The 16,854-nt window shown below is 40.9% G+C and overlaps 1 protein-coding gene across 1 annotated transcript in view; it reads left to right on the top strand.

Annotated features, from left to right (window-relative positions):
* Window positions 1–15,356, top strand: part of SV2C (synaptic vesicle glycoprotein 2C) — a 703,553-nt gene extending 688,197 nt beyond the window's left edge. The window contains exon 13 of the mRNA XM_078677323.1: window positions 14,673–15,356. Within this exon, the coding sequence (XP_078533449.1) occupies window positions 14,673–14,856 (184 nt within the window). The 3' untranslated portion in view covers window positions 14,857–15,356. The remainder of the gene's footprint in view (window positions 1–14,672) is intronic.
* The last annotated feature ends 1,498 nt before the right edge of the window (window positions 15,357–16,854 follow it).

The raw sequence follows: 16,854 nt of genomic DNA, 5'->3' as shown, positions 1-16,854 counted from the left end.
AGCATGGAGAAAGTATATATAAGAGTAGGAGCAATCATCATTTTAATAGAATCTAATCGACCCCACCAAGAAAGAAAAAGAGGATTCCAAGAAGAAAATAATTGATCAATGCGGGAGAGGATAGAAGACATATTTAGTTTAACAGAGGTAGAAATAGAGTTAGAAAACCAGATCCCAAGATATTTAATCTTAGTGCTATCCCAGGCAAAACCAGTGGAAGAAAAGAAATGAGGAAGACAAAATTTAGTTAAAGGGAGAATTTCTGTTTTATCTGAGTTGATCCAATAACCAGATACAAGAGAAAATACTTCAAATTCGGACAATAAAGGAGGGATAGAGGATTCTGGATTCAAAATAAACAAAAGGATGTCATCAGCATATGCAGAAATTTTTAATTGATGTTCACCGTAGGGAAAACCGGAAATGGAAGTATTCTGACGAATGGAGGACAAGAAGGGTTCAAGGGCCAAAACAAAAAGAAGTGGAGAGAGAGGGCAACCCTGCAGAACTCCTCTCTGAAGAGTGAAAGAAGAAGAGAGATGACCATTCACAAGAACAGAAGCTTTGGGTGAAGAATATAGTAACAAAATAAGAGAAATACATTTGGAGCCAAAGCCATGCTATTTAAGTGAAGCAAATAAAAAAGACCAGTCTACTCTGTCAAAAGCTTTTTCTGCGTCAACAGAAATAGCAGCTAAAGGTTGTGAGAAAGAAGGGGCTTTATTTAGAACGTTCAGAAAAATACGAGAATTATCAGAAGTAAGCCTACCTTTAATAAAGCCATATTGCTCTTCACCAATAAGATGGGGCATAAATGAATCCAAATGCAAAGCAAGTAATTTGGCGAAAAGTTTATAATCAACATTAACTAATGAAATGGGGCGATAATTTTTACAAAGTTTAGGGCCAAGACCATCTTTCGGGAAGAGACAAATGGTGGCATCTTGAAAGGTACCAGCAGCTATACCAGAAGAAGAAAAAGATTGAAAAAGCAATAAGAGTTTGGGTAATAAAAGATCAGAAAAATGTAAGTAAAACTCTACCGGAAAGCCATCGGGACCAGGGGTTTTACCCTTAGTAAGAGAAGACAAAGCCGTAGACAATTCATGAAGGGAAAGATCAAGTTCAAGAGATGAAAAATTAAGGTGAGAGGTAGAAGGTTTAGGTAGTTTATCAAAGTAAGAATGGAGCATAGAAGGAGTAGGAGGGGATTCTGGAGTATAGAGTTGTTGATAAAAGAGTTGGAATTGTTCAATAATTTGTTCATTAGTGTGAAGAAGAACATTGTCAGAGGAAAAAATAGACTCAATGGAGGTGCGTTCTTTACGAGATTTGAGATAGTTAGCCAAAAGCTTCCCAGATTTGTTACGACCTCCCTAATAACGTGCACTGCTACGTAGAAGAATTGAAGAAGCATTGTCGGTAGTAAATTTATTAAAGGAAATCTTCGCACGTAAAAGTTCTGGGGACATACACTTATCAGAAGAAGTGTAGAATTGGTGCTCTAATTTTTTAATATACGCGAGAGATGACTTACGTTTTTGGAGAAAGTATTTCTTTTTCCTAGAAACAAAATCAATAATAAATCCTCTTGCTGTAGCCTTAAAAGAGTCCCAAAGATTATGAGGAGGAATGTCAGGAGTAGAATTAGTTTGAAAGAAATCAACAGTGAAAGTACGAAATGAAGAAGAAAAATAAGGGTCAGTGAGAAGAGCAGAGTTGAAGCGCCATCGAGAGGGCTTGGGACAAGGAGGAAGTAGATCAATATCCGTTATAACAGGAGCATGATCTGAAATAACAATAGGTTAAATTATTGGAAGATAAGAGATTTTGAGTGAGAGACTGGGAGAGAAAAATATAGTCTAGCCTAGAAGCAGAGGCATGAGGGTGTGAGAAAAAGGAATAATCAAGAGTGGCTGGGTGGGTGAGTCTCAAAGAATCGGAAAGATTTGTTTGAAGAATAGTGTTCAAAAACTGTTCATGAGGTTTGTGGGGAATGAAACGCACAATGGATTTGCGATCGAGAAATGGATCAATAACCTGGTTACAATCTCCACCTAGAAGAAAAAGGTTGTCTTTGTGCTGAATACATTTGCTAGTGATCAAAGGCCAAAACAAACAATCAGGTTGAGTAGGACCATAAATATTGAAAACAGTTATGGAAACAGAGTTAATTAGCAATTTAACCAAAATCCACCTCCCTGCGGAATCTTTTTCCTCCAATAACACTTTACATTTTAACTTTTTATGAACCAAAATAGCAACTCCGTTTTTTTATTGGGAGAAGGAGAGAATAAAACTGTGCCCACCCAACACCTTTTTAACTTAAGAGAATCAAGTTCATCAAGGTGAGTCTCCTGTAATAGAGCAATATCAGGGGTATAGGAGGACAAATGAGAAAGTACTCTCTGCCGCTTAATGAGGTTAAGAAAACCTTTTACATTCCATGAGATAACTCTAAATTTGCAAACAGGAGAAATATGATAACATCAAAATTTGCAAAAAGATATATAAACAACAGGACGTTAAAGAGAAAAATGCAGTTGAAATAGGGATAAGAACATCAAAAAGCAAAAAAATGCATGCAAACATGAAGAAGCCGATAGATGAAAGAGATAAAGTAAGTAAGAATAAAGAATAAAATCCAAAGAAACGGAAAAAAAGGAAGGAAAAGGGGAGGAGGGAAGGAAACAGTGAAACAGAAAAAGAGGCAGCGCATATCCAAAGGATGACTGAGATTAACATACCTGAGGGAACAGATGCAGGTAAAGTGGGGAAGTGGCGACACTCAACAAGACGAACTAGGCAAAGGGTGGAAATCCAAACCACACCAGGACAAAGGAAATAAAAATGCCACACATACGGGCTCAGAAACGGCCATCAGGAGCCTATGTTGGGAAAGAAAAAGACAAATAACAATTGGGAAGTGACAGTGTCAGCATGTAAGGCAAATGATTCCACATAACGAAACAAAACAATTAAATATGGAATATATGCAGTACGGAAAAAGGGAAAATGAAACAACAGCAAGCATATTATAAGGGGGAGTCATACAAAGACAAAGCGCAAAAACAAAATGAAAACATTAGCCATTAGAAGAATTCGAAGTATCCATGCCGCCACCAGAGTGAAGAAGAAGAAAGTTCTTGAGTTCTCCAGGCTCTTGAAAGGTCCAAGTCTTGTTTTGGTAAGTAACTTTGAAAATACAAGGATGAAACAACCCATATCGAGCACCGAGAGATCGTAGAGGTGCACAAAGATTCAGGAACTCCTTTCTTCTGGCTGCCGTGGCATTGGAGACATCTTGAGATAAGAACACTCTTTGACCCATCCAAGAAATTTGTCGTTTGGACCAGGCTGCAGAAAGAACAGAAAGGAGATCCGTGAACTTCAGAAAGAGAATAATAACACCTCTTGGCTTCGGAGACTCAGATGAGCGTGGACCCAGTCTATGAGCTCTCTGAATGCTAATGGAGGTGTAAGAAGGCATCTCTAATAGCTTAGGGATGAAGGAGGTGAAGAAAGTGACAGGGTCGTCTCCTTCCAGATATTCTGGTAATCCGTAAATGCGAAGATTGCTCCTTCTATTCCTGTTTTCCAAATCCTCGGTGTGTTGTTGGAGAGCAAGAACTGATTTTTCCAAAGACGCAATGCGTTGAGAATTAGATTGCACTACCGAAACTTGTTGCTCAACAGAAGTGATTCTATTATCCATGGATGACCAATTCTCTTTCAAAATGTGCATGTCTTTGTTAGTTTCTTCAACGAAGGGTCGAAGGGCACAAACCTCCTCTAAGAGTAACTCCATTGAGATTGGAGATGCAGGCTTATCCGGTGAAGGAGGGTCTTGCTTTAGACGTTTAGAAGAAGTATTTGGAGGAGAAGATTTATTTGATACAGATTGGGATGAAGAAGAACGATGCGGGGGAAGACTAGCCATTTGATCCACCGTTGCAGAGACACCAGAAGAGGTTGAAATGGATGACTCTCAATGAGGTCTAGAGGGGACAAAAACAAACTTTGGCTGACGCAATTTGCCCATACACAAACGATTATTGCAACGTCTGACCAGTCAAATAAATACTGTAGTATACAGAAATACAGCTTAACAGTAATGGTGAAAGAAGTCCGATGGTTGGTAGATCCAATCTACACAGAGGAACTGCTGTTGGTGATGGAGAGAGAAGTACACGCCTCAGAGTGGTAATGAGCAAATAAATTACACCATATATGATAGATGATGTAAGATAATCACTTAATCCTGAAGATGTGAAAGAAGCAAGAGCCCTGGAACATCAGAAGGTAGAAACCAGTGCAAAACAGCGAATTATATGCTTGCTGCGCAGGTTAAAGGAAATGAGGACAGCAGTTGAAAAATATTGAGAGCCATGGAGGAGGTTAGCTTGAAGAGATAGATGGTTCTGCAGAAAAATCAGTATTGCGAGGTGAAATCATACATTAAAATGCAGTTGTGACAGACTGAAAGGTAGGTAATCACTGGTAACAAATACATAACGTGCTGATAGAAGATTATTGAAAGCAATTCATTGCGCTAGGGACAGCTCATAGGTATCAGAGATCTGCAACATGAAGAGTCATGAAAACGCTGCTCTGAAGCTCAAACAGGACGTATAAGGCAGATGAAGAGAACAAACCAAAATTAGCCTTCCAATAACCAGTGATTTATGTCCACATTTTATTTAGTATGTTGCAGAAAATAGTCACAAGCTTTCACCAGTAAGAGAGGGCAAATGGTGTAGGCATAAATAATGAAAGCATCGCAAAACTCCACATTTCCTGAAGAGAATCTGCTGCTTAAGTGAAAAATAAAGCAATAGAAATGTTTGGTCTTGAAAATGACAGCAGGCGACTACTGGAGCTCGCGTTGTAAGGGAGGGAGCAAGTTTAAAGTCTTACTGCACATTTGTAGATAGACGCTCACTCTGTGAGGAAGAGCGTATCACGAAATGGCGGCCACGGGAAGGCCCGATGCTGGGAAGCGCCGGCAATTAATAACGCGCTGACAGGAAATCCATGAAAAGGGCGCATTAGAGGCAGCTCACATTCCGTTGGCTCATCGCGGCATGCAGGCTCACAGAAACGTTGCGGAACCGCCAGGAATCACGAAGGAGAGGTCCGGTGAGGTGGAGAGACACCACTATGCGGCCATCTTGCGTGGTGTTGTAGCCACGCCCCCTCCGCACGTCATATCTTTAACGCCAAGCAACAATGAAGTCATTCATTCGGGAATTTGGAGCATCCTGCGCAACTGCATTTGTGTAACCCAGTTTAGTATTGATCAGTGGACCAACTATTGCTTGTGGTGGGATAGATCCTGAAATGGGAGGAATTATGCCAGATTTTTTAAGCAGAAAAAGACTACATGCACTACTGCTTCAAACTTATCTTTGCTGCGCCCTATTACTTTCCCATGTTTCCTTAAATGACGTTGTGTGGATGCCAAACAGATGGTGATGCTAAGATATAGTGTCCAATTATTGTATTTTATGGACGGAGATCAGCAGCAAGGGCTTTGACTTTGCTCTGCTTAAATTGAGAAGGCAAACGTTTATTCAGGTGGTTACCTGGGCCATTCTTTGCCTTCGCCCACTGGCAAAGATTACATTGAATACTTTGAAGGATAAAATGGCCTTAACGCACAAGTAATTGTATATCAGTATCAGCAATCAGAAAGTCCTGAATAAGTATTAAATCAACTCAGTTTCCTGTCATACGTGATGGAGAAGAGGTTACATATTTAATGAAAGAAAAAATCCCGAGTCTGCATGAGTGATTTAGTATGAACATTCCCAGAGGGAGAGACATTAGTACATACTAAAGTCCCAGACTATCAGGAGATGCTTAGTGTCCCAAAATGGAATCATGAGTAAATCTAAATTTTGAAGAGAATGTCTATCTTTTTTATTCAGTCAGGTACAGAGCACTCAACCATTCAGAGTGAGTTTTTACTAGCAATGTCCTCTTTACACCTCTCTTTCTGATGCGATTGACATATTTGATTTTGTATCCTGCTGGAGTTAATGTAATTTATTGAATATTTTTTACTGCACATTCAATACGCACATTCTCTTAATGCATAACACAGAATAACACTCAGTTAATGGTAAAAGCTCATATAATAACTTGCGTGATTATAAAACCCCAGTCAGCAGTACAGAACATCGAAAATTGGACCTTTGTAATCAGTTTTTGGTGTGAAACACGTGCACCCAGTTTGACTATGCGGGTCCTAAGATCATGCAAGCACACCTTATGGGTCTTCCAGAATTTTCATATTTCTCTGGCTAAGCTCAGGATCAGAGGCCAGGCCTTTTGTCACCCTGCTGAGCCAACTTAATTACTCTGCTCCCCAGCAGGGAGAGCTAAGGCCTCACCACACAACACGGAGCAATTAACAGTGCTTGTCTTCGGAGAAAGGAATGGGGAAAACCTCTGCATCTGTTAATTAGCTGTCACACTGTACCAGGGCTGGGACAGCCCAGGCCCATGAAGGGGGACCAAAGGAGGAAGCCCAGACAACTGGAGACATTTCAGGAGTGGGCTCTTGTATGAAGTTTTGGTGTGAAAGACCCTGGCAGTGATGTCATCCAGTGGGGAGCAGAGGCTCACAGAGGAGATGTGACCAGTGACTTCTTGACGGTGTCATCGTGAACTGTCCCAGCATGCTGTGCAGGAGGTTAGGGGCAGGGTGGAGAGGTGATGCAGGGGTGCCTGGCTTCCCGAACCTTCTACCCTCATTTAAGACTCTTGCACAAGGAAGAGGGAGTTCCTTTTCTGTTGGATTTGGACACTTGGATTGTGACAACCCATGGACAACTGGAAGGACATACCCTAAAGTACTACGGACTCAGCCCCAGTTGATCCCAGGGCCAGTGGGCCTCTCCAAAGGCTAGTGAGGCTGGCCCCCTTACATCCCCTGAGGACAAGTGAGGTATGATCTGAACTTCTGCAAGAGATTAAATGGCAGTGCTTCAAGCCACACTTTCTCCGAACATTTCTCCCTCATTTCAAAATGACAATATGTTTATTTGATTTATGTGTTTATTTTTATTTCAATTCCTAATATATCAATATGTCCCTGTTATTTCACGTATACCAGTTACCTCCCCAATCCTGAATGCATTTCAGGTGATTTGTCCTTCAGGGTTTTAATGTATCATTTTATTTTCTAGAAACCGAATCAAAAAGAAACACAAACTAAAAAAAGCTGAAAATTCCATCCAAAACTTGTACCTAATACAAAAAAATATACCCTTCCTAGGATTCTTTTAAAGTGCTCATTAATGACTACACCTGATCCCAAGCACTATGCTTAGTTTGTTTGCTTAAGTTACAAGATTAGTTTGTTTCTAAACATATTTTGTTTCAATTCTAAAAAATAGCTAAATAGTGTTTATGAACATGACTCTATCATTTAATCATGCTTTTGACTTCCAAGCCCTGGTGTAAATGAAGATGCTTATGTTCCAATCTTTGATATCATAAGCCATCTGTCATTTGCATGCCTTTAGGGTTATTACTAAGGCTAATTCAGGTTAGTTCACGAACATGAGTTGACCGGCAATTGTTTTTAAACTAGCGCCAACCATGTGTGGTGGCTCAATTCGTATTAACAGGGTAATAGTTTGTTCACAGAGTTACCTCTGGTGCCGTGTATATTTAATATATACCCTCTGCTCAGACCCTAAATAAACACTATTACCACTGGAGTTATCAAACCTGGAAGAACATCTTTATCCATACATCCTAAACAAACTAACAACACATTGTTCTACTGACCTTTCATCGTTCATTTCCTCTTAAACTCTGCTTAGAGACTGAAACCAGTGCTCTTCGTCCATCTACCATGGTACTATGTCTCTTTCTTTTAATCCGGAACATGTGTTGCTACTTTCTTTTTAACGCCTCTTTCTAGCACTTTAAAAGTTAACTTTGAACATTTGAAGAATTGTTTTTTCGACTATGAACATGAACATTTCGGCTCATTTGCTTTGTACAGATGATATACTCTGGGCCAGATTCACAAAGATAAACTTGCACTTTTATGTAAGTTTACTATTTCACAAACTACCCATTTAACTTTACTAATAGTAATCGACTGCCAAGGCTCTGCACATAAGGAGATAGGCCTGAAATCCTGAAATCTATGTATGAAATGTATGCTCATATTTGTGTATATATATATATATATATATATATATATATATATATATATATATATACATCACTGAAAAAACCGTAGGTTTTACACACGTTATACTTAGGAAGTAGCATTTAAAAAACCTTTGAAATTCACTGAAAAAAACGTAGGTTTGACACATGTTATAGTTAGCTGGACATTTCACTCATATAAAACCATTGAAATTCCCCTGTTATAGTTAGTTCAGCTAACTATAACTCGCACGCCCGCAATGCACTGCTGATGACGTCACATATTACATCACTCATGACATGGTCAGTGACATCACTCATGACCTTACTGATGACATCTCAAATTACATCACTATGTAAATGTAAATGTACAGGAATTTATATAGCGCAAATCACCGAGCGGTTTCTAAGCGCTTGCTTAGGGAACCCGTCCTGGTATTCCCCTGTGAGATAACCCCGGCAGGGTATCCGCAAGGTGAAAGCCAGGCATCCCGCCGCGAGGGGCCGTTGTGGAGATTAAGCAAGCTATTGCCCAGAGTCGTAGAGTGTGAACCCGTGAATCGAGTAGGCACCGGAGCGAGAATTGTCGAGTCCATGGACATTTTAGGACTCAAGACCCCGCCGAGCCGGGAATTGAACCCTGGTCCCGGGCTGACATCTGCTTCCAGGTCTGCCTCCTCTAACCAGTGAGCCACACTTCTCCACTGATGACATCATTCTTGTGGAAGAGTGGCAGACCTTCTCTCACCCTAATATAACCTTTATTACACACATTCAAAAATAGAAAATAAAATTTTCAATACAATAGACATACCAATGCCACTTACAACACACCTTTTTAGTAATTCCAAGATCTATACACACATCCACTCATTCATCAACAGACATATACAGTCACTCATACATGTACTCACTCATCATATGTACTCATACACTGATACATCCTGATCATCCTGTTACACACCGACACTCATCCATAGAGTTACTCACACATAACTCATATGTACTAGTTTAAAACATATGTACTTACTCACATATACACTATTAAAACAGTCATTCATTCACTAACACACCCATATATACACTCACCCACCCATACAGAAAAAAAAAATACCTATATAGCTACTCACCACACACACTCATCCACCCATACAGTCCTGCACATATGCTGCCTTCAACACATATAAGCAGTAAGTCACTCATTCATGCATCTATGCACTACGTAAGACCTCCCAACGAAGCATACAGACACTCAAACACTCAGACACTCCTACTGATAATCAAACAAACAATAACCTATATAGACACTCATGTATCATTCATATAGCTACTCACCAACACATGCAGCCACTTATACAGAAAGTGAGAGACTGATACAGAAATGTATATATTTAAACATTACTCACTAACCCATGTATTCATTAAGATACACTTAATCAGTCAGTTATACAATCTATTTTTCACCAAAAAAGCAGCCATTTATACACTTATATACCCATTTCTTCTTCCATCAACCTTTAGATATACATATATAAAACATATTTAATTTTCAGAAAACACCCATTCACTGGATGATTTCATCAGTGATGTCATCAGTGATGTCATTTGAGATGTCATCAGTGATGTCATGAGTGATGTCACTGACCATGTCATGAGTGATGTAATATGTGACGTCATCAGCAGTGCATTGCGGGCGCGCGAGTTATAGTTAGCTGAACTAACTATAACGGGGGAATTTCAATGGTTTTATATGAGTGAAATGTCCAGCTAACTATAACATGTGTCAAACCTACGTTTTTTTCAGTGAATTTCAAAGGTTTTGTAAATGCTACTTCCTAACTATAACGTGTGTAAAACCTACGGTTTTTTCAGTGAATTTCAAAGGTTTTTTAAATGCTAATTCCTAACTATAACGTGGCTGCAACCTATGGTTTTTTCAGTGAATTTCAGTGGTTTTGTAAATGAAATTTTTTTTATGTAATAATTGTTATATTTTTTATACGGATTTACTATATTATTATAATTTTTTTATTTTTAGATATATTATTTTTTAAATTACATTACATATTTTTAATATAAATTGATAAAAAATGTTTGTACACCTCTCTGCAACACAGCCCCCTGACGCGTTTGCAGAGGGGGAACTAATTCCCCTTGCATACTGGGGATCCCTGGGGGCCAACTAGCCCACCAGGAACCTCCAGTATTCCCCAGGGGGCTGCATTGCAGAGAGGTGTAATGAGGCCACACCCTTTTTTACACCTCTCTGCAGCGCTGCCCACGGGCGCGTTTGCAGAGGGGGAACTAATTCCCCTTGCATACTGGGGGTCCCTGGGAGGCAACAAGCCCACCAGGAGCCTCCAGTATGCGCCAGGGGGCTGTATTGCTTTGCCCCGGAGGGCGGCTGTCCCCGGGGCAGTGTGGGGGGGGATTGGGCACCCCCCACACTTCTTTATCACTATGCCCCCACAATTTGGTCCCGCTGGGGGGTAATTTTTAAATAAACATACCGGGTTTTTAAAAAAAAACATTTTTGGCCTTGGGGGTCCTTGTGGGACCCCATGAGCAGGCCTAGGGGGTCAGGGTGCTTCTACCAAATGCGATGCAGTGTGTGCAATAAAATTCGTTTTATTTATTTTTATGTTTACTTACCTTTTAAAGTCCGTAATCCATACATTACTACCCCCACCCTCCCCCTCCCCCTCACCACGTCACTGCCCGGCCGGTACTCCCACTACCGGCCGCGGCTGGCTTTCTGTATTTTTTCACTTCCAGCCGCGGCCCTAAACAAAGGATTGAATTAAAGGGCCATCAGCCTTAATTTTGATTCAGTATCACTGGGCTGGGAGCCATCTGGAACCCAACACCTAGATTTCAATTCAATAGAAGGAAACAAAGGCAAACAGCTTCTCTTTTCGCAAGTACTTTAGAGAAACTATGACTTGAAGGCAGATATTTGACTGTGCTCTAAGCCCCATGTAAAAAATGTGCACCAACAATAAAAATGTAAGATTTATCTGTATGAATGAGTAATTACACAAAACATGTTTTAAATTGCGCCTATCATTTACTTTTCATTTAATTGTACAATAGCACTACTCAGCCCAGTGTAGTGTGTCAGAGTGCTTTACATCACACACATAGAGACAATAAATCATACAAGTATGTAAATAAATGTATAGGAAATGTTGCATAAGACGGTGAGGGTTGTAAGTTGTAGGAATCACATATCTTCCATACTTGTAGACATTATAATCCCCTCAAACTGCTTGGCACACAAAGATCTCAGCAGCAAGTTTTTAAACCTGTAGGATCATTTAAAAGGCAGCTTTTGTAGCCAATTAAGTAAGCTAGAACAGATATACAGCCACATTTGCCCTTGTTGCCACTTTCTTCGCAGCATATATTTTTTTTCAATAAATGCATAAATTGACAGTCAGACTCTGCTTTTCAAGCTCTGTCCCTTATGACTCCACCCCCTTTCATCTGCCACACCTTCCCCTCCAATTTATGTTTTCCTGGAGCAACAGTCTGTATATTTTGGAAGGTATACAAGCTGTGTCCATCAATCCTTTTCTCTGCCTTGTGGTGTTTCCCAGGAGTCATCACTGAGCCCAACACTTTTTAATATTTACATGGCCCCCTTAGCGAATCTGATTCACTCCTTCGGCTTTGCTACAGTGTTTGACGCTGATGACACTCAAAATGTGGTGTCGATTTCAACCAATGTAGATGAGGATGGAGATCGGTTCAACAGATGGATGGGGGTACTTGTTAGCTGGATGAGCGGTAATTGCCTGAAGTTGAAGTATTTAAAAACGGAGGTCCTCCTCTTCGGAAAGGAAACCTCCTTCTGGAATCTTTCTTGGTGGCCCCAGACTCTGGGTCCCCTCCCCCACCCGCCCTGTAGAAACCGCTGGGTAATTTTTGACACTGAGCTGTCTTTTTCGGATCAGATAAATAGATTAACCTCATCTTGTTTCTATCTGCTGAGAGCGCTAAGGAAGGTTTTGCCTTTTATTCCCTTTGATTTGCAGAAATCAGTTGTCATCACACTAGTATTATCTAGGCTGGATTACTGTGATGCCCTTTATCTGGGCATTAAACAACGCTCTCTAAATAAGCTTCAGATGGTAAACAACCTTTACAACGAAACTTTTACAACGCACTACCATTACAACGCGGTCATTACAACGCAAACCATTACAACGCATTGCGCTGGAGGGCGCTCTAGGATAGGGAATAAGTTTAATTTACTATCCAACACCTTCCCTAGTGTCCACGGGGACTGGAGTTGGAATAGTAAATTAAACTATTCACTATCCAACACCCAAAAGTACTATGCGTTGTAATGGATTGCGATGTAAAAACCGCGTTGTAAAGGCAGGCATTGTAATAGCCTGCGTTGTAACGTCATACATCCCTTCAGATGCTGCAGAATGCAGCCGGTCATCTTCTTACGAAGATACCAAAGTTCAAATCGGTCTTGAATGCTTTGTCAGAAGTTCATTGGCTTCCAGTCAAAAAAAGAGTGGCCTTTAAGGCTCTCTGATTGGTGCATAATGCTTTGCATGGTCATCCACAAAACAGACTGTTGCGATCCGCATCCTTGAAGTAGCTTCGTGGGGTGGCCACTCCACTTGCCAACTTTGGAGCAGAAAGCCTATGCACCTCAACTGTCAGTCTAATAAGGCAAGTTTCTGAAAACAATTGAAAACCTGGCTGTTCTCTTCTTCTCTTAAGTCTTCCTCTTCCCCCTTTCGGTGGTCTCTGAAGTTTAGGAAACATTTGAATGCTAGCACCAGGTCGCTCTACAAATTTAAATAAAAAATCAAATCAAAAAAACTATGCCCATGATAGTCCTCCTTTTTTGTGTTGAAACGTTTAGACGACTAGGGACTGATTTCGGGGGTCATCATCTGGGCAGGGGTCCTGCAGTATCTGCATAACGTAGTTTATAGAGAATAACCTAGGGAAGGCTGTGTTAAATTCTGCTAATTGGCCTGTGTTAGAGGTCAGGGGCCCCAAGGAGGCAAGATACTGGTTTTGAAGGACTCTTAGCCTCGGCTGCGTACCTGAATCAGGCACTAGGTAAGTACAGGGATGGGAGGCAGAAATCCCCAGGTGCCTTCCGTTCACACCACACTTAGGACAGTCTGCCACATGGTGGTGCTGCTCATCTAATTTAGAAATGAGCTGAACAACAGTTGTTTATGAATACAATATACATTAAAAATTACCAGTACCTGCCTCCCCAGCCATTCCTTTAGCTTCGGGGATCTGGATTAATCTGAACTGTCGTGCCTGCAGGCGAGAGAGATGGTTAGCAGTTGTTTTGGCAACAATGACAGGGGCAATGGGTGGTGCAAGCTGCAGTGGCTGCCTGGTCACGGCCCTGGCACTTATTATTATACAGATTAAGCACTGGGGAAACAGAGATGGAGTGTTGAGTGCACACAAGTATCAGAAAATAACCTTTACTCCCAATTTCCTGAGCTGTTCGAAACCCATGGCAAATATTGACATTGGTTACTATCAGGGCACGAGTCGGTGTACACTCGGGTGGACGGTGTCCACCCACTTTTTTTACAGGGTGGACGCCGTCCACCCAGCCTAGATGTTGGGCCCCACTGAAAAATAGGCTGAATTCGTCCCGGTGTAATGTGCAAACACCGGGACACATTCAGCAGCGCCTGCACGTTGTTGTCTGCTTTCGATCGCAACAATGTGCAGGCGAAAGGGGGCTCGCTTAGTTCAGACTCCTGCTGGGTCGAATCTGAGGGGTCATCAGGCCTCCTTTTGTTCGAGTCTCCTGGCTGGCAGCAGTCAGGAGCCTCACACCTAGATGCCAATGAAGCAGAGGGGAAACAAAGGCTCACACCTTGTTAGCACTTCACACATCCTTAAGAGAGGCAGCTTTTCACTTTGTTCAGTCCCTGTTTAGGAGATATGCATGCACTGTAAGAATGTCAGATGTGTTGGTCTTTCCCTGTATTTACACAAAATAAATGTCATTTATATAGTGCTTACTACCCCTGAAGAGGCATTGAAATAATTTATTTTTCTTGTACAGCGCTATGGGTAGAGAAAGTTTATGCTGACAAAAGGCAACATTGTTTTATGTGTAGCTTTCAAAAGTGTGAATCTTCTGCATAAATCAGAAGGTTTTCCCTGTGTATTCGAAATGTGCTCCAATGTACTCATGATAGGCCTGCTAAACATACATATGTAGTCTTAAGTTCTGATGTCACTTCCTGTGATGCCACTTCCTGTGATGCCACTTCCTGTGATGTCACACACCGTGATGTCACGCATCGCAATATCACACACAGTGATGTCACATGCCGTGATGCCTCTTGCATTCTGATTAACTAGGTTAATCCCCCCACCTTTTTTTTTTAGGACTTGTGCCCTGGTTACTATGATATATTTACAGTGGCTGAAGACTTCAATATGGCGACGTACTCTGAATCGTCCTTTCTTTCTTTCTCTTCCCACAGGGCTACAGGCTTCGGCTTTTTGAACGCGCTCTGTAAAGCGGCTGCAGTGCTGGGAAACCTCTTCTTCGGCTCCCTAGTGGGCATCACCAAAGTAATCCCCATCCTCCTGGCGTCCACGGTTCTGGTGTGCGGGGGCCTCGTGGGACTGAGACTCCCTGACACAAGGAGCCAGGTGCTGATGTAACCGGATTAAGCCATTCCTGACCCGCCCTCTTCCTCTACTGCTTCCCTGTCCTTTCTCAAGAGCCATCTCTTCGGACTAAATGGTGAAAAATGCGTCAAAGGTTCAAAGAAACGCGAACAGAAACCAGAAAACGTGTTTTTTTTAGCTTTGCTATATGTTTAGAACTTTCTGTGATACCTTTTCATTTTATTTCAACACTTGTCCATTTGTCTTTCGATGTTCCAAAGTGTCCCAAATTATTGTCTATACTACTTTGTCAAGGAGTCCACATAATTTTCAGTAGATAAAAAGGAATATTTTGACAAGATGTAAGAATAATTAAAAATCTTAAAAACACCTTAAGGGAAATTCCTGTTGACAAGTTGCAAGTGGGTTCTACTGAGTTAAGTTTCAGCATATCGTTTTTTTTTTAACACTGGACTGCTTGTATCTGGCAGAAAATCAAGGAAAGTTGTATAGGTTATTCAAAAACAGACTAATATCTGTTAATATATATATATATATATATATATATATATATATGCTGCTAACTGGATCAAGTAGAAAATCTTGCAACTTAAATACCATCAGGGCTATGACTACTTTAATGATCTGTGCCAAAGCATTGACGCTAAAATAAAAGGAAATGAATTGGCACTGAGGCTGTAGGGAGCCCACTATCTGTGCTGGATCCAGAGCTGGAGCAGCAGTGAGAAGCATAAAGGAGTGCATGCACTAGGGGGCAGTGTTGTATCACATTTCGCTTTATATTGCTGAGTTGCGAGGAGTCGATTTGATTGTCTACATTGGATCAATCTACATCTAATCTCACAATACATACCCATTTTGAGGGTGTCTCCTGGGTGTATTCGGCCGACTTTATAAATGTTTATTAATCACGTTCTGACTTACTTAACGATTTCATCAAACTGCGACCGCGCGTTTAGAAACCTTTATAAGCAATACCGCATTTCAGGTGTTTCAATTAACAATTTACACACGTAGTAAAAACAACGGGTACAACACGGATAGATTTATATAGTCTCACTACTACAAAACAAAGACGGCAGCGCTCGTGGGTGCCTGCCTGCCACCAGACCCTGCAACAAATGTTAATCACATGTATATGTTTAAATCAAGTGCCTCGAATCCCGTCGTTCCTAATATACGCTTCAGTTCAGGGTGTGGGTCGGGGAATACAGGGGCATATTATCAAGGACCGGTGTTAAAATTATCGCCGTTTTATCGGCAGGAAACTGCCAATAAAACGGCGATAATGGGCTTGATAATATGCCCTTGTTAATTCCCATAGAAGCCCATGTTCTGATGTTAACATGGGCTTCTATGGGAATTAACAAGGGCGTATTATCAAGCCCATTATCCCCATTTTATCGGCAGTTTCCTGCCAATAAAATAGCGATAATGTTAACACCGGTCCTTGATAATATGCCCCACAGTTCTTTATTTATTTCCCAAACAAGCACATTTCCCAAACTGCGTGAAAATGGCAGATGCACAGCCGTGCTGTGTTGCTGCTGTGCAATCAGTGCACATACTTGTAGTCAGATAAACAAATATCCAATTTAAATACTCTTTACCTTGAAGAACATAGACAGGGCACCATTAAAACAACACTCTTATCAAGGAGAAAATGCGATTCAATGGACCCAGCATACACACAAACTGCACGAAATTGTACATTTACTACATCATATTTACACCTACAATCAGAGAAGTTTGCAATACAATTTCAGGTGTAATTCTGGGGGACTATGGCAGTGCGAGCATTCACTAGAACTCAAAATCATAAGCATTTACACATGCGAAATTTAAAAATACGCGGTGTTGATTTTTATTCCTGAACATTCTAAGCAAAAGTGCATTTGCGCGTACTAAAATGTATCTTTTTCTCCAAAGACAACTATTTTTCTCCATTGAAAATCAAATTCTCTCTCTACCAATGTTTGGGGTATTCCCTCCACACTCACACATGGTATTCGTTTACTTTTGCCCGTATCC

Source organism: Lissotriton helveticus, chromosome 2_1 (assembly GCF_964261635.1).
Source record: "Lissotriton helveticus chromosome 2_1, aLisHel1.1, whole genome shotgun sequence".
NCBI lineage: Eukaryota > Metazoa > Chordata > Amphibia > Caudata > Salamandridae > Lissotriton > Lissotriton helveticus.
The sequence above is the reverse complement of the archived record's forward strand: the minus strand, read 5'-3'. Positions and strand labels throughout refer to the sequence as shown.